Source organism: Hypanus sabinus, chromosome 1 (genome assembly GCF_030144855.1).
Source record: "Hypanus sabinus isolate sHypSab1 chromosome 1, sHypSab1.hap1, whole genome shotgun sequence".
Classification (NCBI taxonomy): domain Eukaryota; kingdom Metazoa; phylum Chordata; class Chondrichthyes; order Myliobatiformes; family Dasyatidae; genus Hypanus; species Hypanus sabinus.
In genome coordinates this window covers 36,728,224-36,750,903 of record NC_082706.1, presented here as the reverse complement: position 1 = coordinate 36,750,903, position 22,680 = coordinate 36,728,224, and the positions used below count along the sequence as shown (strand labels likewise).

Below are 22,680 nucleotides of genomic sequence, written 5' to 3'. Positions count from 1 at the left end.
AGAGCAGCAAGGTGAACAAGCTCGTGCCTCGTCTCCATGACCTTTTAAATCTGGAACAGTGCTTAAATCATCCAAACCTCCGGTTCTCCCTTGCTTTTGGACCTGGGCTCTGCCATTTCAATATGACCTCGGGCTCGGGCCCTGGCCCAGTCACTTCAATTCAGCCCACACTTGCATCGATCAAACCTCAAGTCTATCCTCACTTCTGGGCCCGGGTCACACTGCCGCAACTGTCCAGCACCTTCGGAACCTCAGTTCACGTGTCAAAAATGCCAAGTTGTACAGACAGTTCAAAGCTCATCTCTGAAAGGGAAGTTACAGGCTACTGATTGCAATGAACGTATCAGAGAAAAAGTGTAATTAATACAGTAACCTACAGCTTTTTTCTGTTTTGTCTGCTACCAGCAAGTAGGCGCTGTGCTTCACCAGTGCCATGTTAAACTGGACTCAAAACAGTACATCAATCCAGAGTTAGAGTTCGGGAGAGAGAGAGAGATCAGGCTGCAAGAAAGATTGTTGGATCTGTGGCTCTGCTTCGAGAATGCAGAAATCACAAACATGAGAAAGTCTGCAGATGCTGGAAATCTGAGTTCCTCCAGCATGTTGTGTGTGTTGCTTTCCAGAGATCAGCTTGACTAGTGAATGACAAATATTTTTATTTTGATTTCAATACTTGCAACTACCATAGACAATTGTTTTACTTTCTGTACCTGTAATAAAGTGTTTTCTTATGGTTTAATAGGTGTGAAATGACTTTCATTTGTGGATGCATATGCAGATACCCTGAGTTGAATAAGAAAAGAACACAAAACGAAGTTTAAAATAATTTTTCATTACAATGACCCTACACTATATTTCATTTGCCACTTTTTGCCCATTCTTCCAATCCGTATAAGCCCCACTGCAGACTCCCTGCTTCCTCAACATTACCTGCCCTTCCACCAATTCACAAACTTGGCCACAAAGCCGTCAAATTCGTCTTCTAAATCACTGACATATAACAAAAGCAGCAGCCCCAAGACTGACTCCTGCAAGACACCACTAGTCACTGGCAGCCAACCCGAAAAGGCCTCCTTTGTTTTCACTCCTCATCTCCTGCTAGTCAGCCAAACTTCTATCCTTGCTTTCCTGTAATACCATGGACTCTTATCTTGTTAAAAGCCTTCTGAAAATCCAAGTAAACAACACCCACTGATTTTCCTTTGTTAATCTTGCCTGTTAGCAGTATCTCAAAGAATTCCAACAGATCAGTCAGGTAAGATTTCCCCTTTAGGAAACCATGCTGACTTTGGCCTATGAGTCTCCAAGTACCCCAAAACTTCATCCTTAACAATAGACTCCAGCATTTTCCAACCAATGAAGTCAGCCTAACTGGTCTATAATTTCCCTTCTCTGCCTCCCTTCCATCTTAAAGAGCGAAGTGACATTTACAATTTTCCAGTCCATCGGAACTCAGCTTGAGAGCAGGAAACTGTGACAGGGTGTTTCCCTGCTGAAAACGTTAACAAATTGAAAGCAGCAAGATGAGATACAATGCTCACCTGTGTACTATCCTGTTGACCTCTGGTTTTCCATTAGCCTTTGCAGCTGCTTGTGACGCTGCTGGTGCAACAAGCCAGTCTGACGCTGGGTATCTGCTCCCTAGGTAGATATCTGTGAAGAAAGGATCATCTTCCAGTTCTCTGAAAATACAAAAGGAAAGAGGTCAGGTCAGTCTGTTGTATGCTATGTATCCCATCTGTGGTACATCGTAGGAAGTTGTGGCACAGAAGTTAGCAATTCAATGGGTTCATAGCTAATTGTAAAAACAACTGCCCAGTCCAGTATTACTCTCCAGATTTTATACTATTTCATGTATTAGTATGTGAGCTGCGGGCCTTATGGTTAATGTAATGGCATCTCAAGATACTTTGGAGAAGATTGTGATGAACCACCTTTTTAAAACTTCATCTCCCTCACCACAAACTTTGCTTCCGTTGTCCTTCAAAGAAGAGAGTTCCAAAGCTACACAAACTGTTTATTTAAAACTAAAGGGTATAGATGTAAGGTGGGCAGCAATAGGCTTACAGGGCATATGACAAAGATTGGTTAGATGTGACTGACCACACACAAAGCCATGCTGACTATCCCTAATCAGACCCTGTCTATCCAAGTACTCATATATCTGTTCCCTTAGAATACCTTCCAATAACTTTCCCACTGCTGATGTCAGACTGGATTTTATATACAAAGCAACTTGAATAGTATTTTGAAGCATATTAAATGGTCAATGAGAAACAAGTACCAACTTTGCTCAGTGCATTGGGTTTAAAAGCAGACAGTCTGCTTCAAAGTTTTACTGTTCCAAACCAGCAGAAATGAGCTTTGCTGATATTGTCAAAGTAATGCAGGAACATTTAGGACTGAAGCCACTGTTGATTGCTGAATGCTTTTGGTTTCATAAGCAGAATCAAAAAGGAGGGTCAATTTCAGCATACGCAACTGAATTGAAGAAGTTGTCCGAGCATTATCAGTCCAGTGATCAGCTTAATGATGCACTGAGAGATAATTTATTTGTCAAACCTTACAAGAAAGCATTCAAAAACAGTTCCTAACTAAAGCACAGATCATATTTTAAAGAGCAGTTGAAATCACTGTTTGAATGGAAACTGCAGACAGAGATGCAATTGAGTTGCAGTCAAGAATGAATGTGATTGTGAACAAAATTGCAGCATTAAACGGAGGCTGCATGGTCAAACAAACTGTGTTACCATTTTGACAGGGGCTCACGTACACCAGACCAATGCAGATTTAAGTGTGAAACTTGCAGAAAATGCAACGAAGTAGGGCACATACAAAGAGCACGTCGGGCAGACAAAAATAAATGGACTACACAGGAATCAATGGAGATATGAAAACAGACGATTCATCAGGTAATGTTGTGGATGAGGCAACCAAGAGAAGAGGTCAGGTCATAATGAGAGCAATAGGAGGATTAATAAAAGAATACTCCCGTGAGCTAAATGCACCTTCCCAAGATCAAGATGCATAAACTAGAAGAAGAAAAGGGAGAACCACTTCCTGCTGTCTCAGAATCAACTCCTACAACCACCACGGAGAAGGGCCGAGAACCTGAGATTGAGCCACAATCTCACCTGCCTAGCAGTGATCCCCTCTTCTGGAAAGACAGTATCCCACAAGAGTAAGAAATCCCCCACAGTGATTGAATCTTCAAGCCTGAATGGGACTTTTAAAAATGTACTATGCTGTAGATGTCTGTATATAGTAGTTACTTTGTATAATGCACTGTGTATATGTGTATATAGTTGAGATGCATTCTATATTGAGTGGAGTTTATAGCTAAGCAGGGAGGAGTGTTCTGCATTTAATATTTGAGTATTCATATATACATAGGTTGATTAAGCATTCTCATTCGCTTAAATAATGCATTATGTGTATAAGTATACGTGAACTGTATACGTCATCATGCTACCACAGAAACATAGAAAACATAAACCACACTACAGGCCCTTCTGCCCACAATGATTTGCCAAATGTGTCCTTACTTTAGAAATTACCTAGGGTTACCCATAGCTCTCTATTTTTCTAAGCTCCATGTACCTATTCAGGAGTCCTTTAAAAGACCATGTGATATGTGCATGCCTTGCTTAAAGTAAGCACAAAGTTAGACTCACATTTTGGACTCCCATGTCCTCCTTCGAATTAGTTTAATGTTTTGAAGTTACAAAATGTAACACCATTCTTCCTCCCCACCCTAGGTCTTTTTTGGTACAGGGACAATGGTGGATAATTTGAAGCAGGAGTGCACTCCACACTGGGACAGGGAGAGATTAAAAATACCAGTAAACCCACATGCCATTTGTGCTGCACACATGCTGAGTAGTCCCCTGGGACGCTGTCCAGTCCCGCAGCCTTGCGACTATTCACTCGGAAAGATCTGCATACCTCAGCCTCAGAGATGACCAGGATGCAGGTTGTAGCGGTGGCTTTCCTTGGAGGCTCAGAGTTAGTGACATCGAACTGAGTGTAAAAGCGATTAAACTCGTCTGGGAGAGAGGCCACGATGTTGACGGCACCACAATGTTTGGCTCTGAAGTCTGCGATGGTATGCAGCCCTCACCACAAGTCACGTGTGCTATTCGTTTTGAATCTTGACTCAATGGTACATTGCCTTCCAAGTGCCCAGGTTGGGGACATCTCTCATCAGCTCCATAGCATTCTTAAGGGGGAGGGTGAGCAGCCCAATGTTATCATATTGGTACCAATGATGTAGTTAGGAAAAAGGATGAGGTCCTGAACAGTCAATATAGGGAACTAGATAGGAAGCTGAAAGGCAGGACCTCATGGGTAGTAATCTGGATTGCTGCCTGTGCCAAGCACGAGTGAAGGTAAGAACAGAATGATTTGGCATATGAATGTGTGACTTAAGAATTGGTTTAAGGCAGAGTTTCAGGTTTTGGATCATTGGGACCTCTTCTGGGGAAGTTAACACCTAACACCTAAACTTGAAAGGAACCAATGTAGTTCCAGGTAGTTTGCTAGAGCTGTTAGGGAGGGTTCAAACTAGTCTGGCACAGTGATGAGTGGATGGGGCAGTTGGTGAAAAGGTAAATGCGGTGTGTAAAGAAACTGTGAGAAATGACCAATTAACCTACCAAATGGTACGTTTTTGGACTGTGAGAGGAAACTGTAGCACCTACAGAAAACCTATATGGTCATGGGGAGACCGTACAAACTCCTTACAGGTAGCAGTGGGAATTGAACTAGGATCACTTGTACTGTAAATCACTGTGCTAACCACTACACTACTGTGCCGGTTGTTGTTATGATGACTTCAACTTTCCTAATATTGATTAGCACCTCCTCAGCACAAAAAGTTTACATGGGGTGGAATTTGTTAGGTGTATCCAACAGCAGGAGAGACCATACTGGTCTGGTACTAGTCCATGAACCTGGTCAGGTGACTGATTTCTCAGTGAGTGAACATTTCAGAGACAATGACCACAACTCCCTGACCTTTACCATAGCTTTAGACAGGGATAGGGCCAGATGGTATGGGAGAGTATGTGGGGAAGGACAAATTAAGATGCTATTGGGCAAGTGTAAATTGAGAATGAATATACTCAGGTATACTCCCCACTCTCTTCAATGACTTCCTGGAATGGATCATGAGTGATGCTCTTGAAGATCATGTGGGCACAGTCAGCATCGGAGGGAGGAACGTCACAAACCTAAGATTTACTGACGACATTGATGGACTTGCATGAAAAGAGGACAAACTGACCAACCTGGTCAGCCATCTTGACAGAGCCTCCACAAAGTTTGGAATGGAAACAAGGGCCGAGAAAACCAAGCCATCACAACAGACATCTCAGTCCATGGTCAGAAACTTGAGACAGTGCAGCATTTCAAATACTTGGGGGCAATCATCAGTGATGAAGGATCAAGACCAGAAGTCCTGGCAAGAACAGCACAGACAATGACTGCACTAACCAAACTCAAGACAATATGGAGGGACAGCAACATCACCATGAAGTACAAGATCAGATTCCTGCTTGCATTGCTATTCTCCATTTTCCTGTACACATGCAAGACATGGACCCTCACAGCAGAGCTACAGAGGAAGATACAGGTTTTGGAAATGAGATGCTATCGCAACACCTTGGGCATCTCATACTTGGACCACATCACAAACGAGCAGATCTGCAAGACCACATTGGCCCCCATGAAGAGCTTCTCACAACGGTGAAGAAAAGAAAGCTGAGATGGTACGGCCACGTAACAAGATCCAGTGGCCTTGCAAAGACCGTTCTACAAGGAACTGTAGAGGGGAAAAGAAGGAGAGGTAGACGGAGGAAAAGATGGACGGACAACATTAAAGAATGGACAGGGAAAACATTTGCACTGATCCAGGCTCTGGCACAAACCCCGACAGATGGAAGACTGGTGCAAAGTTTGTCATGACAGCGCCCCGACAACTCCACCAGGAGTTAAGGGTGCAAGGAGAAAAAAAAGGGAAAATGAATACTCAAGTAAATGCACGACCGGAATGTGGAGTTGTTTAGGGAGCTCTTGCATGGGGTTCTGGATATGTTTGTCCCATTGAGGCAGGGAAAGGATCAGAGAGGGCTCTTGAGAATTACAAGGATCAAACAGGACTCTTGAGAGTTACAAGGTAGCCAGGATGGAGCTTAAGAATAGACCTAGGAGAGCTAGAAGGTCTTGTGAGTAGAATTAAGGATAACCTCAAGGCATACTACAATATGTGAAGAACAGGATAACTAGAATGAGAGGAGGACAGATCAGGGATTAAATAGGAAACCTGTTCCTGGAGTTTGAGGGAGTGGGGGGGCCCTTAATGATTACTTTGCTTCATTATTCACCAGAGAGATGGACCTTGAGAAATATGAGGTCAGCGTAGAACAGCATGATATGCTGGAACGTGTCGACATTCAGAATGAAGATGTACTGGAACTTTTGAAAAGCATTAGGATAGATAAGTCCCTGGAGCTGGATGTTCTTTGTGAACTCACTGATGTTCAGAAGAATGAGGGTAGATGTCATTGAAACCTATTGAATACTGAAAGGCCTAGATATAGTGGATGTGGAGAGGATGTTTCCTATAGTGGGGAAGTCTAGGACAACGGGGCATCTCTTTAGAACAGAAATGAGGAGGAATTTCTTAGCCAAAGGGTGGTGAGTCTGTGAAATTTATTGCCATAGAGGAATGTGGATGCCAAGTCATTGGGTATGTTTAAGGTTGATAGATTCTTGATTAGTCAGGGCATTAAAGGTTGCAGGAGAAAGGGTTGAGAAAGATAATAAATCAGCCACAATGGAATTGCAGAGTATACTTTATGGGCCGAATGGCTTAATTCTGCTATGTCTTGTGTTCTTGTGGTCACTGGCCAGAGGAACAGTGCCAGAGGATTTAAGGATGGCAATTATTCTTCCTTTGTTCAAGAAAAGTAATAGGGATGATACTGGGAGTTATAGACCAGAAAGTCTTACATTAGTGTTGGGCAGATTCTCAGAGATAGGATTTAAAAGCATAGGCTGATTAGGGATAGTCAACATGGCTCTGGGAGAGGCAAGTCATGCCTCACGAATCTGACTGAATTCTTTGAGGAAGTAAACAAATAGATCATTGAGGGCAGAGCAGTGGATGTTGTGCATATAGATCTTAGTAAGACATTTGACAAGGTTCATTCAGAAAGTGAGGTGATATAGGATCGAAGGGAACATCGCTTTGTGAATTCAAAATTGGCAGAGGATGGTAGAAGATTGAGGTATTCTGCCTGGAGACCAATGACCATTCATGTTCTACAGGGATCTATTCTAGGATCGTCCAGAGTCACCCTGTTCGTTGTGATTTTTATAAATAACTTGGATGAGGAGGTGGAAGGGCGTGTAGCTAAGTTTGCATATAACACAGAGGTTAGTGGCATTGTGGATTGTATAGAAGGTTGCCATAGGTTACAACAGGACACTGCAGAGCTGGGCTGAGAAGTGCCAGATGGTGTTCAACCTGGAAAGTTGTAACATTGTTGGACAAGGCAGGGACTGGGTATGGACAAGGCAGGGACTGGGTTTTGATAGTGAATGATCAGCCATGATCTCAGAATGGCGGTGCAGACTCGAGGGGCACCTATTGTCTATTGTCTATTATTTACTTTGGAAGGTCACACTTGAAGGTAGAATACTAAGTTATTCTAGGAGATTTACCAGGATGCCTCCCGGAACAGATAGCATGTCTTCTGATGATAGGTTGAGCAAGCTATTGCTGTTTTGTTTGGAGAGATGGGACCTGAGAAAGTCTACGAGATGATAAGAGGCGTAGATAGAGTGGACAGCTAGATACTTTATCCCAGGGCAGAATTGGCTTATCCAAGGCGGCAGAACTTTCAAGTGTTGGGTGGAAAGTATAGAGGGTAATGTCAAAGGCAGGTTTTTATTTACATAGTTTGGTAGGTGCATGAAATGCAATGCCAGGATTGATGTGTGAGGCCAATACACCAGGGACATTTCAGAGACTCTTAAATAGGCACATGGGTGAAAGAAAAATGAGGGTTACATGGGAAGGAAGAGTTAAATTGATCTTGTTATAGGTTAAAGGACAGGTAGAACTTTGTGGGCCAAAAGGCCTGTACTGAGCTGTTCTAGTAGATATCCCACTCTTTTTGCCAGAGATCATTACTGTCTGTCGGACATGTGGTTTTAGCTTTATTTTCTCTGTCAACTAATATAGCAGCCCTGCTGTACATGTCTTCCATCCCTGCTGTTAGCTACACTAAATCCCGGCAAAGAAGCATAACCTGCCTCAAACTGCCAGATTGTCTTATTTGGGCTCCACGTTATTAAGATACTCCTTTGGTTTTACTCATCCATCCCCCAACCTTTCTCTGCCACTGAAACCAGACTGTTTTCTAGTGTTTTATTATTATAACAGTAATGGCTTGTTGAACAGTTTGGCCTCCAAAAATAACTCATTGACAATCAGAAACAGAGAAATAATAGATCTCTATTAGCGACAATCCAAAATGGATCTGGTATGAAGCCACGTTTTAAAATGCTACCTAAAGTATAAAGGAAATTAATTTTTCTGTTAATTTTCATCTCCTACCATCATTGTGTTTTGATAGATCTTATCCACAAATGAAGAAAATAATCTAGAACATAGAATAGTACAGCACAGTACAGGCCCTTCGGCCCACAATGTTATGCCGACCCTCAAACCCTGCTTCCCATATAAACCCCACCTTAAATTCTTCCATATACCTGTCTAGTAGTCTCTTAAACTTCACTAATGTATCTGCCTCCACCATTGACTCAGGCAGTGCATTCCAGGCACCAACCACTCTCTGAGTAAAAAACCTTCCTCTAATATCCCCCTTGAACTTCCCTCCCCTTACCTTAAAGCCATGTCCTCTTGTTCTGAGCAGTGGTGCCCTGGGGAACAGGCGCTGGCTGTCCACTCTGTCTATTCCTCTTAATATCTTGTACATCTCTATCATGTCTCCTCTTATCCTTCTTCTCTCCAAAGAGTAAAGCCCTAGCTCCCTTAATCTCTGATCATAATCCATACTCTCTAAACCAGGCAGCATCCTGGTAAATCTCCTCTGTACCCTTTCCAATGCTTCCACATCCTTCCTATAGTGAGGCGACTAGAACTCGACGCAGCACTCCAAGTGTGGCCTAACTAGAGTTTTATACAGCTGCATCATTACGTCGCGTCTCTTAAACTCTATCCCTCGACTTATGAAAGCTAACACCCCATAAGCTTTCTTAACTACCCTATCTACCTGTGAGACAACTTTCAGGTTTCTGCGGTCATGTACCCCCAGATCCCTCTGCTCCTCACACTACCAAGTATCCTGCCATTTCCCTTGTACTCTGCCTTGGAGTTTGTTCTTCCAAAGTGTACCACATCACACTTTTCTAGGTTGATCTCCATCTGCCACTTCTCAGCCCACTTCTGCATCCTTCTGCAATCTTTGACAATCCTCTACATTATCTACAACACAAACAACCTTCGTGTCGTCTGCAAACTTGCCAACCCACCCTTCTACCCCAACATCCAGGTCGTTAATGAAAATCACAAGTAGAGATTCCAGAACAGATCCTTGTGGGACACCACTAGTCACAACCCTCCAATCTGAATGTACTCCCTCCACCACGACCCTCTGCCTCCTGCAGGCAAGCCACTTCTGAATCCACCAGGCCGAACTTCCCTGGATCCCATGCCTTCTGACTTTCTGATCAGACCATGATTCTCTAAATGCCCATAGTTCCTATCTCTAAGAATCTTTTCCAACAGCTTTCCCACCACAGACATAAGGTTCACTGGTTTATAATTACCTGACTATCCCTACTACCTTTTTTGAACAAGGGGACAACATTCGCCTCCCTCCAATCCTCCGGTACCATTCCCATGGACAATGAGGACATAAAGGTCCTAGTCAGAGGCTCAGCAATCTCTTCCCTCGCCTCATGGAGCAGCCTGGGGAATACTCTGTCAGGCCCCAGGGACTTGTCCATCCTAATGTATTTTAACAACTCCAACACCTTCTCTCTCTTAATATCAACATGTTTCAGAACATCAACCTCACTCATATTGTCCTCACTGTCCTCAAGACACCTCCATCCTCTTTTCCCATCTCTGAAGACAAATTGCCAACCAACATCTTTTATAAACCTACTGATTCCCATGGCTATCCCATCTATACCTCTTCCCGCCCCATTTCCTATTAAAAAAAAAATTCTCTCTTCTCAGCTCCTTTGTCTCCGCCTCATCTATCCCCAGGATGAGGCTTTCCTTGCCAGGACATGAGATGTCCTCTTTATTCAAACAGGGTTCCCCTTCTTCCACCATTGATGCTGCCCTCATTTGCCTCTCCTCTGTCTTCTAGAAATCTACTCTCACCCCACCTACCCGCCACTTTAACAAGGACATAGTTGCTCTTGCCTCACCTAACACCGCATTCAACACATCGTTCTCCACAACTTCCGCCATTTTCAATGGGATTTACTACTAAAATACATCTTTACCTCCCCCCAACTCTCCACTTTCTGCAGGATCACTCCCTCTGTGAGTCCCTTGAACATACATCCCTCCTGACTAATCTCCCTCCTGGCACAAAACCACGCAAGTGATCAAAATGCTACACTTGCCTGTTTACCTCCTCCTAGCTACATGGGGGGGGGGGGGGGGGCTCCAACCAGTCCTTTCAAGTGAGGCAACACTTCCCCTGAGAATTTGTTGGGGTCGTCTATTGTATAAAGTGCTCCCAATGCGGCCTCCTCGACAGTGGTGAAATCCAGTGTAAATTGGAGGACTGCTTTGTTGAGCACCTTCACTCCATTGGCCAAAAGCAGAACTTCCCAGCAGCCAACCATTTTAGATCCTATCCCCATTCCCGTTCTGACATGTCAGTCCATGGCCTCCTCTTTTGCCATGATGAGTCACTTTCAGGGTGGAGGAGCAAGACCTCATATTCCATCTGAGTAGCCTCCAACCTGATGGCAGGAACATCAATTTCTCCTTCCCTTCCCACTCTGGCCTCTTAACTCTCCTCCTCACCTGCTTATTACCTTCCCCTGATGCCCCTCCAATTTCCCCTTTCTTCCATGGTCCACTCTCCTCTCTTATCAGATTCCTCCTGCTTCAGCCATTTACCTTTCCCACCCACCTGGCTTCACCTATCATCTTCCAGCCAGTCCTTCTTCCCCTCCCCATCTTTTTATTCTGGCTTCTTCCCTCTACTATCCAGTCTTGAAGAAGCACCTTGGCCCTAAACATGAACTGTTTATTCCTCTCCAGGCCTGCTGAGTTCCTCCAACAATTTGTGTGTGTTACTCCGGAGATACTCTTGTGTTTAAATATTCTAAGAGCAACTCTTCTCAAATCTCGGCTGAGTTTCACACAAAGCAGTACAATGAGACAAAGCAGAAGCAGAGGAACCAGCAGTCTCGTGGTAAACTTGGATGTAACATGTGCATACATCTATGAGGCTAATTGCATAATGCTTAATCAGAGGCCCAAGGAGACATCATACTCTTAAATGGACATTGAAGGTTTCGCAAGAAAAATTAAACCATAGCTAAGCCTTCACACCTCTATTGGAACTACTGACAATTTCTTTAATTCCTTACTCTGGCTCATCCACATGTTCGTTGTCTGCAGTTCCCTCCTCATGTCCAGTGTTGTGCACGATGTATCTACGGTCACAGAAGTTCCGGAGTACCAGATTATAAATTATGTGTTCGTGCGATTTTTGCAGGAACTGTTCGAAGAATCTGAGACTGGCCATACTGATCTACAAGAATGCAGAAATAGACATACATCTCACAGCAGCAAAGGTGAGCTTTGCAGGATTAACATGATAACAGTTGAAGTTCTTGTCAGTGTCAACCTAGATTACAAACTCACACTCCAACATACATCCATCTAACCCACAGGGAAGCGTATTGTCAAACTATCGCAAACTAGAGGAATAGAACCTGGATAGTCTGCAACCCAACAGTGTGAACACTGAATTCTCCACTTTGTTTTCTGCTCCCTCTCTGTCCTTTTTCTCTCTCCTCCAGATCTACCCAGTCCTTCCCACATCCCTCCCAGCCCCACAATCTCTCCTCCCCCATCCACTCCATGCTTCCTCCCCACCTCACTCATTTGTTTTCGTGCTCCACCTTCCTTTCCAATCAATTCTGTCAGTTTTAGCCCTTGTCACCCACTCCAATCACCTCCCAGCCTCTGTCACTCCTCCCTTGCCTGGATCCACCTGTAGCCCATCAGCTCTTGTCCCACCCCTTCCCCTCACCTCCAAACATCTCCCCCCTACTCCTTCAGCCCAGATGAAAAGTCTCCCTCTAAAACATCAACTGTTCATCTGCCTCCACAGATGCCGCCTGCCCACCTGGCTCCTGCAGCAGCTCGTCAGACATCACCGCACGGCCATGGTGCTCCGAACCGTGACCTCACCGTGCTGCACTGAAACTCACCTCATCCGACAAGTGGTTGCAACGCTTAATCAGCTGGGAACGCAGCGGGTGACAGCCTGAATCCACTGGAATCTCCGGTTGTCGTTCATCCCCCAACAGAAAATGAACCAGCTCATCCAGTAACTGAGGAGAGGTGACGTGTGTGAGGATTCCCGTTAGCAGTGCAGTGGAGGAGAGGATTCCGATCTCAGATCTGGACACAGTAAAGATGGGTGACATTCAATCATAAGCATAGAAACATGAAAAACAGGAGGGGGTTAGACCATATGGCCCTTCAAACCCGATCTGCCATTCAATACGATCATCCAAATGCAATCTCCTATTCAATCTTTCTGGCCTGAGAACAATATCTCCTTCTTCAAATACTTAATGATAATGATTTGGCTTTCTGTGGTAGAGAATTTCACAAGTTCACCATGCTCCTATTCATAAGTTTGTAGTTTTACAGCATGGAAACAGGCCCGTAGACCAACCTGTCAATGCTAACCACGGTATCTTCCTCAGCTGATCCCTTTGCCTGCGTTTGGCACACATCCCTCGAAACCTTCCTATCCATGAGTAGATGACCCCTTCACAAACAAAGTGGCACCTCACCTGGAAGGACTGTTCGGGGCCCTGAATGGTAATGAGGGAAGTGGTATAGGGGCAGGTGCGGCACTTGTTCACTTGCAATGGTAAGTACCAGGAGGGAGATCAGTGGGGAGGGATGAATGGACAAGGGAGTTGTGTAGGGAGCGACCTCTGCAGAAAGTGGAAAGTGCGGGGCATTGAAAGATGTGCTTCGTGATAGGATCCCGTTGGAGATGGTGGAAGTTACGGAGAATTAAGTGCTGAATGCGGAGGTTGGTGGGGTGGCAGGAGGATGGGGTGAGGGCAGATGTGCATAAAATAGAAGAGATGCAAGCTATTTCAATTCTACCTCCCATTTCCATTCCAACATGTCAGTCCATGGCTTCCCATTCCCATGAAATATGAAGGTTAACTAGCTGACAATATCAGAGGATACCAAAAGTTTTTTTCAAATATATAGAGTAAGAGAGGCGAGAGCAGACATTGGACCACTGGAAAATGATGCTGGAGAGGTAGTAGTGAGGGACAAGAAAATGGCAGATGAATGGAATAAGTATTTTGCTTCAGTCTTCACCGTGGAAGACACTAGCAAAATGCTAGAAGTTTTGAGTGTGCTGCAGGTGTTACTTCTGTGGAGATGATGCTTGGGAAACTGAAAAGTCTTACGGTAGATAGGTCATCCAGGCCAGATGGACAACATCCCAGGGTTCTGAAAGAGGTAGCTGATGAGTTTGTGGAGGCATTAGTAATGATCTTTCAAGAATCACTAGATTCTGGAATGGTTCTAGAAGCCTGGAAAATAGCAAATGTCTCTGCACTCTCAAGAAGGGAGGGAGGCAGAGGAAAGGAAACTGTAAGCCTCAGTGGTTGGGAAGATGTTGATGTCGATTGTTAAGTATGTGGTTTCAGGATACTTGGAGACATGATAAAATAGGCCAAAGTTAACATGGTTTCCTTAAGGGGAGATCTTGCCTGACAAATCTGTTGGAATTCTTTGTGGAAATGGCAAGCCAGATAGACAATGGAGAATCAGTTGATGTAGTGTACTTGGATTTTCAGAAGGCCTTTGACAAGGTGCTGCACATGAGGCTGTTTAACAAGAGCTCATGGTATTACAGCCAAAGATATTACCATGGATAGAGCAGTAGCTGATTGGCAGGAGGCAAAGAGTGAGAAGAAAGGGAGCTATTTCTGATTGGATGCTGATGACGAGTGGCGTTCCACAGGGTGTCAGTGCTGGGATTGGTTTTTACATTGTACGTCAATGGTTTAGATGATGGAATTGATGGCTTTGTGGCCAAGTTTGCAAACAATATGAAGATAGGTGGAGGGGCAGGTAGTGTTAAGGGAGCAGAGAGACTGCAGAAGGACTTGAACAGATTATGAGAATGGACAAAGAAATGGCCAATGGAATATTGTGTCAGGAAGTGTGTGATCATGTACTTTGGTAGAAGGAATAAAAGCATAGACTATTTTCAAAAATCCAAGCTGAAAAGAGACTTGAATGGCCTCATGCAGGATTCCCTATAGGTTAACTTGCTGGTTGACTCAGTGGTAAGGAAGGCACATGCAATGATAGTATCAATTTCGAGAGGACTAGAGTATAAAAACAAGGACGTAATGCTGAGCCTTTATAAGGCACTAGTGAGGACTCACTTGAGGTACTGAGAGCAATTTTGGGCCCTTTATTTAAGAAAGGATGTGCTGACATTGGAGGGAGTCAGAGGAAGATCATGAGAATGAAAAGCTTATCGTATGAGCAGTGAATGATGTCTCTGGGCCTTTATTTGCTGGATTTTAGAAGAATGTTTCTGAGCCATAGTGCTCCATGATTCTACAAATGTGTAAGGGATTAGTTTAATTGGACATTTGATTAATATCTAAATTAGTCCTGCCGAAGGATTATGGCCCGAAACGTTCTTCCCATAACACCTGATCCCTTACTAATCAAAAACCTATCAAATTCTGCTTTAAATACACCCAATGACTTGAACGCCACAGCTATTGGGCAATTAATTCCACAGATTCACCACCTTCTGGCTAAAGAAATTCCTCCTCATCTTTGTTTTAAGGGATGTCCCTGTATTGTAAGGCTGTGTCCTTTGGTCCTACACTACTCCACCATTGGAAACATCTTTTTCACTTCACTCCATCTAGGCCTTTCAATATCCAATAGGTTTCAATTGGATCCCCCTTGTTCTAAACTTCAGCGAGTTCAGGCCCAGAACTTGTAAAGGTTAAAGTTTACAGAGCAGAGTGTGATTCTAGGCGAAGGCTGATCCAAGGATGGAGCACCACACATCCAACACCTGATTGGATGTCTCATTTGTCAAACTTGATGTCATATAGCAAGGAGAAAGGCCATTCATCCCATCACATCATTTTACCCATTGGACACCCATCTGTATTAATGCAGCATTATGCAGCCTATTATGCCTTCTGTGACCTGGTGATTCAAGTGTTTGCCTAGACATTGCTTAAATGATGTCAGTGATTCTATCTGTGACTGAGAAATGGGATTAGCTTGAAAATGTATCTTGGTTAGCCTGAATAATGACGAACCAAAAGGCATTGTTCTGTGCTGTACAACTCTGCTTCACAACTCGCCGGGTGAAAAACGGTTCTATTCATATTTCCTCTTACCCTACATCTGTCTCCTCTAGTCGTATCTACCTCTCATTTAGTCATATGGGGTACAGTGTCCTGAAATCTACCCCATCTATACCCTTCAATCATGTTCCATATTAACCTCCTCAGTGATTAGTCTCTCAGGCCCAGACTCTCCATTCTTGCTCATTACTAAAACACCCAACCATCATAGGCAGCAAACTGGTGAATTCACAGTCCACCTGTAGTGTGATGACCAGATCCTCAGCCACTACTCCAGATGTGATCTGGCCAATGTTTTACCAATATAGACCATTGCTCCCTGCTCTTGTCCTCAATGCTCTGACTAATGAAAGCCTTCTTAGCCATGATGTCTACCCACATGGTCACCTTCAAGGATTTTTGGACTTGCACACCAAACTCTCCCTATTCCTCAGTACTCCCTAGATCCCCACAACAGCACTCAGAAAATGTATCACCTCATACTTCAAGATTAAACTCCATCTCTCATTTCTTAGCCAATTTCACCTACAAATGAATATCACGCTGACAGACCATTCTCCATACTGTCTACAACTCCACTGATCTCTGTGTCATCTAAGAACTTTCTCATGAAGCTTCCCACATTCATGTATATTACAAAGAGCAAAGTTCTCAGCACCAATCCCTGAGGAACACCACCACTAGTCACAGGCATCCAGTCCACGAAACACCCCTTTATCTTTGAATCCCACCTTTTGGGAAGTTAACATGGGATTGAGATCACATTTTTCATCACACAGCAACAAAAGAAAAGTTGGCTTACACCTGCAACAGTTGTGGTTCTAGGACTTCGGAGAAGAAGTGTTTCCTGATCTCATGGGCTACAGCAACAGCTGTTACCTATGTAAAGAAACAAAGTGTAAATATCACCTGGCCAGACACTGAGAGCCACAGAACAAACCGCAACATAAATCATTGCTGTGAACTTGCGAGTATCACAAAATACCGCCGGCCGCCAACTCCCAGCTGGTATTTGGTGAGATGTTTGAGCACGCATTGTCAGGCATCAGGTTCACACTGTTAATCACCAAGTTGTGACGCAAGTTTATTCCAAAAGTAAGGCAAGTATAAAGTTGTACCCACTGAGAAGTCTCTGGATCCCACTGCCACAAGTAACAATTTCAGCAGGGCCTCGATATAGAATTGACAGACCCACACAATACATGGTAAGAAAGCCATCTCCCTGAGAAGTCTCATATCAACCAGTTTCGTTCCAAGCCCCAGAGAGAGTCTAGCATCTTTAAATTCTCAATTTTATCTTATGTTTGCAATTTGTTTGGAAGGGATGAGTCTGGAATATTGGCCAAGACTTTTCAGAAATTTGACACAAACTCAGGCAGCTCTGTTCTGAACTGGAACTAAAATCTTGCAACAATATTCTAGTCTGTAAAGCAGCAACTTACAGCTATGTACTTTGTGGTGATACTGTAGGAGTGGATGGGAAGAGTCCCTCTTGGCTGGTAATACAGGTGTATTACACCATGTAATGTATTCATTATGATAATGTCAATGAACATTGCGGTGGGAAGTTCCAAAGCATTACCTTTTCATCTTCAGGATCTACCACAAATGCAAATTCACTCTCAAATCCTTTAAATTGCTGCATACAAGAGATAAGAGAAGAAGGGAATTCTGCTCAAGTAGAGGGGCTACCTCGTTACCATCACTTCTACCATATATCTATCAGTTTCCCTTCGGCTGCTGAGTAAGATAAATTATTTTTTATACCTCACTTCCACTGCAGCACCTACCCTCATGTGTCCCACATGTGGGCAAGCTTTCAGGGCCCAGATTGGCCTCACCAGTCACAGACCTTCCACCTGACAGAAGTCGCGGTCGTCTTCGACTCCGAAGGACGAACAACAACATTTTTTATATACAAGAACAGCACATGGTTTCTACTCAGCAATCCCACAGCAACAGAATAATGAAAACTGTGGAACAGCACTTGCAGAGCATCTCAGAAGCCTGTAGAAACCTATTCACTCCCTCATGAACTATTGCAGGTATATAGAATGACAACATCCTACCTTATGGGCTTCTCTCACCAGCTGATCACAATAGTCCAGCCACGCAAAGAAAGCAACCACCGCCTCTTTCCCTGGAAATGATTCTGCATCCTCGCCTTTAGAGGTACTGTCTTGTGACCTTGGTCATGAATACAGAGCAGAGTATCAGTCAGCATTCAATAGCATTAGGCTTGTACATTCAATATCTGGAAATCTGTTCTCAACACATTACTTTCTCCAGATCTGAGGGATCTTGGGATTCACGTCCATAGATTCCTCAAAGCTGTCACGCAAGTTGATAGGGTAAAGAAGGCATATGGTGTGTTGGACTTCATTCCTCTGGGGACTGAGTTCAAGAATCGTGAGACAATGTTGTAGCTTTAGAAAACACTGGTTAGACCACATTTAAGAGTACTGAGTTCTATTCTGGAAGTTTCAGAGATGCAGAGGAAATTTATCAGGATGCTGTCTAGATTAGAAAGCATGTCGTATGAGGGTAGGTTGAGCAAGCCGGGGTCTTCTCTTTGGAGCGAAGGAAGATGAGAGTTGACTTGATAAAGGTGTCAAAGATATTAAGAAGCATAAATTGAGTGGATTGGCAGACTTTTTTCCAGGGCAGAAATGGCTAATATGAGCACTTTAATTTTAAGGTGATTAGGGGAAAGTTTAAGGGGAATATCAGAGGTAAGTTTTGTACATGGATAGTAGTGGGTGCACTGAATGGCAGGGGTGGTGCTAGAGGCAATACATTACAGGCATTTAAGAAGCTAAGCACATGCATGACAGAAAATGAAGGGCTATGTCGGAAGGAAGGGTTAGGTTGATCTTTGAGTAGGACAAAAGGTTGGCACATTTTGGGCTAAGAAGCCTGACCTGTGCTATAGTGCTCTATGTTCTGTGATGCTGTAAAACAATTATCCTGACAAATCACACTCCACCTTGACAGTACTGATTTGTTCAACAGTTCTCCTGTGTAATAATTTGCATCAGTACATAGCCTGTTCCTGTTGCAGTAACACCTTTGGGAACTGTTGCCAACAGCCTTTTGGATCATATTTTGTAATTTTTCCATCATTGATCCAATCTTCTCATCATTTGAGGGATCTTTCTATCAATCATGTTTGCAAGTCTTTTCAGCAGAGTACCCTTGCTACTCTCACTCTGTAACAGCTTTTTAAAATCATCTTTGAGGATTAACTCATTCTTTTTTGTAATATTTCCTCAGTAGTTTTAAAATATTGATCTCTACTAATATATATTGGACTTATTTTATTCTTTTAGTTTAGAGATACAGCACGGTAACAGGCCCTTCCAGCCCAATGAGTCCTTGCTGTCCATTACACCCAAGTTGAGCAGAAAGTTGGCGGATTTAAGATTCAAAGTGCATATAATATCAAAGGGATTTGTTTGTTTATAAGCAGCCACAAAGCAAGAAACCCGAAAGAACCCAATTTAAAAATAACATAAAGACCAACAGCAGAGAAAGGTAAATAAAGACACAAATAATGCAAACAGGAGAAGCAATCAACAACATTCTGAATCAAAACAAGTCCTTAGATCTGAACCCCACAGCATCCCAGAGTAAGCCCACAGCCTCAGTATCAGTCCATCATAGTAGCGGACAAGGGCACAGCATCTGGGGCAGTCTTCATAGCCTCAGGGGCGTGGAGAGAGGGGTGAAAGCGCTGTCTTTCCAATCTATTTAATTCTGACAACTGTAGATGATGGATTTTGGGAAATCAAATAGGGGGTTTGACATGTACAGTAAATGAAGGGTAGTAAGAAATTTTGACAGAGATCTAGAAGTTCAAGGTGACATTTTTCTCAAAGTGACATCATAGGTGGGTAGGGTGATGAAGGAGACATGCAGAACTTTTGTATTCACAGATCATGGCACGTAATATGAAAGATACCACTTTATTTGACAACTTTACAAAAACTGGTTAGCCTGCCCGTGGCATACTGCTGGAACACAAACTATAGAAAAGATATGGTTGCATTGGACAGAACACAGGAGACTCACAAGGATGTTGTCCAGACTGGAGGAATTTAGTTATGGAGAGACACTGGATAGGTGGGACTTGTTCACCCTGGAAGTTAAGATTGACTGAAGTATGTAAAATTATGAGAAGCACAGATAGGGTAGACAGTCACAATCTTTATCCCCCACGTTGAGGGCACTAAAAGTAAAAGGGCATGGATCAAAGATGAAAGGACGGAGCTTTAATGGGGGTCAGAAGGTAGTTGATACCTGGAATGTGCTGGCCTCAGATATAATTGTTATGTTTAAGAGGCATTTAGACAGGGGGCAAGGAATAGCCAGTCAGTTAGGTAGGCAAAAGGGTCAGGATGTAGATGATGGACCAAAAGGCCTGTTTCTGTGTTGCACCAGTCTATTATCCCTTATTTATAGAGCCATGCAGCATAGAACCAGGCTTTTTGTTCCAACAGGGTTGAAATGGGTGACTTCATTTTCTGAGATAGTGACCCTTCTCTATGAGAGTGTGTGTCTGTCCTCTCAAAGTCCCACTGGATCACCCATTCTGTGTCCACTTATTAACTTAATTTAATATTTACTAATTAATGCAATGATATTACATTATTTCAGATACTTGTGCTGATATATTGTTAAGTTGTTATTCACTGAGAGATTGAATTCTAGAATGCAAGCAGCATTTTTATACTAAAACTTAATGAGATTGCCTTCTTATATTGATGAACTTGCACTTGGTAAAACATCCTGCTGTAAGGAATTTATCGTGTGGACACCGGAAAAATTGTAATGATCTGATTCATATAAATGTTCTTCATTTTCCATTTCGTGAACTCCAGTAAGTTTATGTACCGCCAGTTAACTCTTTCCAGCGACTCAATTTGTCCTGGGTCAATGGATTCCGGTATTAGCTTGTACAGATCAGACAGCCTGTTAGCCAGCGTGCTACATAACGCTGTGCCTTCAATCATGTATCTTGCTGCCACTTCCTCTGGTAACGTGACCAACAAGAGCAAGCTTTCACAGGCCTTCAATGCATATCGCTTCTCCTAGAAAGAAAGAAAGTTGAGTCTACGGTCATATACACCAGGGAGCAATGAAATTCCTTGTCTAAATGAATCATGCCAGTACCTAAGAAAATGCCTTAATGACTACCACCCCGAGGATCTGATATCCACCAGCATTAAGTGCTTTGAGAGGCTAGCCAAGGCACATATTAATTCCACCCTTGTAGACAACCATGGCCCACTGCAATTTGCCTACTGCCAAACCAGGGCTACAGCAGATGCCGTCTCCCTGGTGCTACACTCATCCCTGAAGCATCTTGACAGGAAAGATGAAAATTGATTACTTTTATTTATCCCATGTACATCGAAACATGTACTCAATTGCATTATTTGCATCAAGGCAAATCAGTGAGGATTGTGATGGGACGCCTGCAAGTGTCACCACCCTTCCAGCACCAACACAGCATGCCCACAACTCACTAGCCCTAACTGTATGACTTTGGTAAGTGGGAGGAAACTAGAGCACCTGAAGAAAACCCACTTGGTCACAGGGAGAATGTACAAAACCTTATAGAAAGTGGCAGAAAATAAACCCAAATCTTAGAGCTGTCACTGTAAAGCTTTGTGCTAGCCACTATGCTACCATGCCACTCTGACACCTACATCAGTCTATCGTTTATTGACTAACATTTGGTCTTCAATATTGTAACACCAAACAAATTCACAGACCTGGGGCTCAAAACTTCCCTTTACAACTGGATCCTTGACTTCCTGACTTCCTGACTAAAGATAGGTGACAACACCAGTGCTGCAATCATTCTCAACACTGGGGCCCCTCAAGGTTACATCCTCAATAGCTTGTCCTGCTTCGAACACATAGACAACACAACCAATAAAACTAACCATCATTGCTATTTCTACAAGAAACTAAAGATATTTAGTGGTCTTTGACCCTCACTTTTGTTTTATCAATGCACCATAGAAAGCAGCCTATCCAGATGCATCACGCCTGGGAATAGCTCAGTACATCACAGAAATCAGCCACCCCTTCATGGACTTGGTCTATACTTCTTGTTGCCTAGGAAAGCAGCCAGCCCACCCACTCTAGACATACTTTCTGTTTTCCTCCTCCTACCAGGCAGAAGACACAAAAGCCTGAAAGCATGTGCCACTAGCCTCAAGGATAGCATCTATCCTGCTGAACAGTTCCCTAATATGATAAAAGGTACTTTTGATTTCATAATCTACTTAGTTATGACTTTGCATCTTACTATCTATCTGCATTGCACTCTGCCAGACAAAATGCTCCACTGTACCTCAGTACAGTGAAAAACAAATTTATCAGTTTAGATGAGTGAAAAAGGCAATTTGTGGACGTTAGGAAAGTGCAGGCTTGATCACACCTCACTGCATATGGATGGCTCCTCCATGGGGAGAATTAGGAGAGCTCAATTTCTGGCATGCAAACAACACCTCAACAACACCTGGTCCCTCAACAACACCTCTTCAGTCAAGAAAACACAGCAGCATCTTCTCTTCCTGAGGAGATTGAAGCAAGTGAGGCTTCCACCCATTCTAACCAATTTTTACAGGAGACTATTGAGAGACGCTGCCTCACCGTCTGGTATGGGAGTTGCAAGACATCTGACCGCAAGGGTCTACAAAGGATTGTGAGCATTGCCGAGAGGATCATTGGGGTCTGTCTTCCACCAATCCAAGATATCTGTCAGAAGCACCGCATACACAGGGCCCTTATCACATTGTCAAGGACCTCTCTAATCCGTCCCACAACCTCTTTGGCCCCTACAATCAGGCAGGAGGTACCGTAACATTTGGACAAGTACTATTAGGATGGGAACGTCACCATTGCTGAGTTACAATACACAGTCCCTTTGGTCCACCAAGTCTGCACTGATGATTTACATTAATCCCACATTAATCACATTTTCTC

General features: G+C 43.5%; 1 protein-coding gene across 4 annotated transcripts in view; it reads right to left on the bottom strand.

The window, feature by feature from the left end:
- Nucleotides 1–22,680, bottom strand: part of LOC132392931 (FHF complex subunit HOOK interacting protein 2A-like) — a 68,958-nt gene that overhangs the window by 15,952 nt on the left and 30,326 nt on the right. For all 4 annotated transcript variants that reach the window (XM_059967531.1, XM_059967524.1, XM_059967540.1 and 1 more), the window contains 6 exons: nt 20,575–20,771; nt 17,751–17,868; nt 16,484–16,560; nt 12,502–12,694; nt 11,653–11,816; nt 1,542–1,682 (listed from right to left, as the gene is read on the bottom strand). In XM_059967531.1, the coding sequence (XP_059823514.1) occupies nt 1,542–1,682; nt 11,653–11,816; nt 12,502–12,694; nt 16,484–16,560; nt 17,751–17,868; nt 20,575–20,771 (890 nt within the window). The remainder of the gene's footprint in view (nt 1–1,541; nt 1,683–11,652; nt 11,817–12,501; nt 12,695–16,483; nt 16,561–17,750; nt 17,869–20,574; nt 20,772–22,680) is intronic.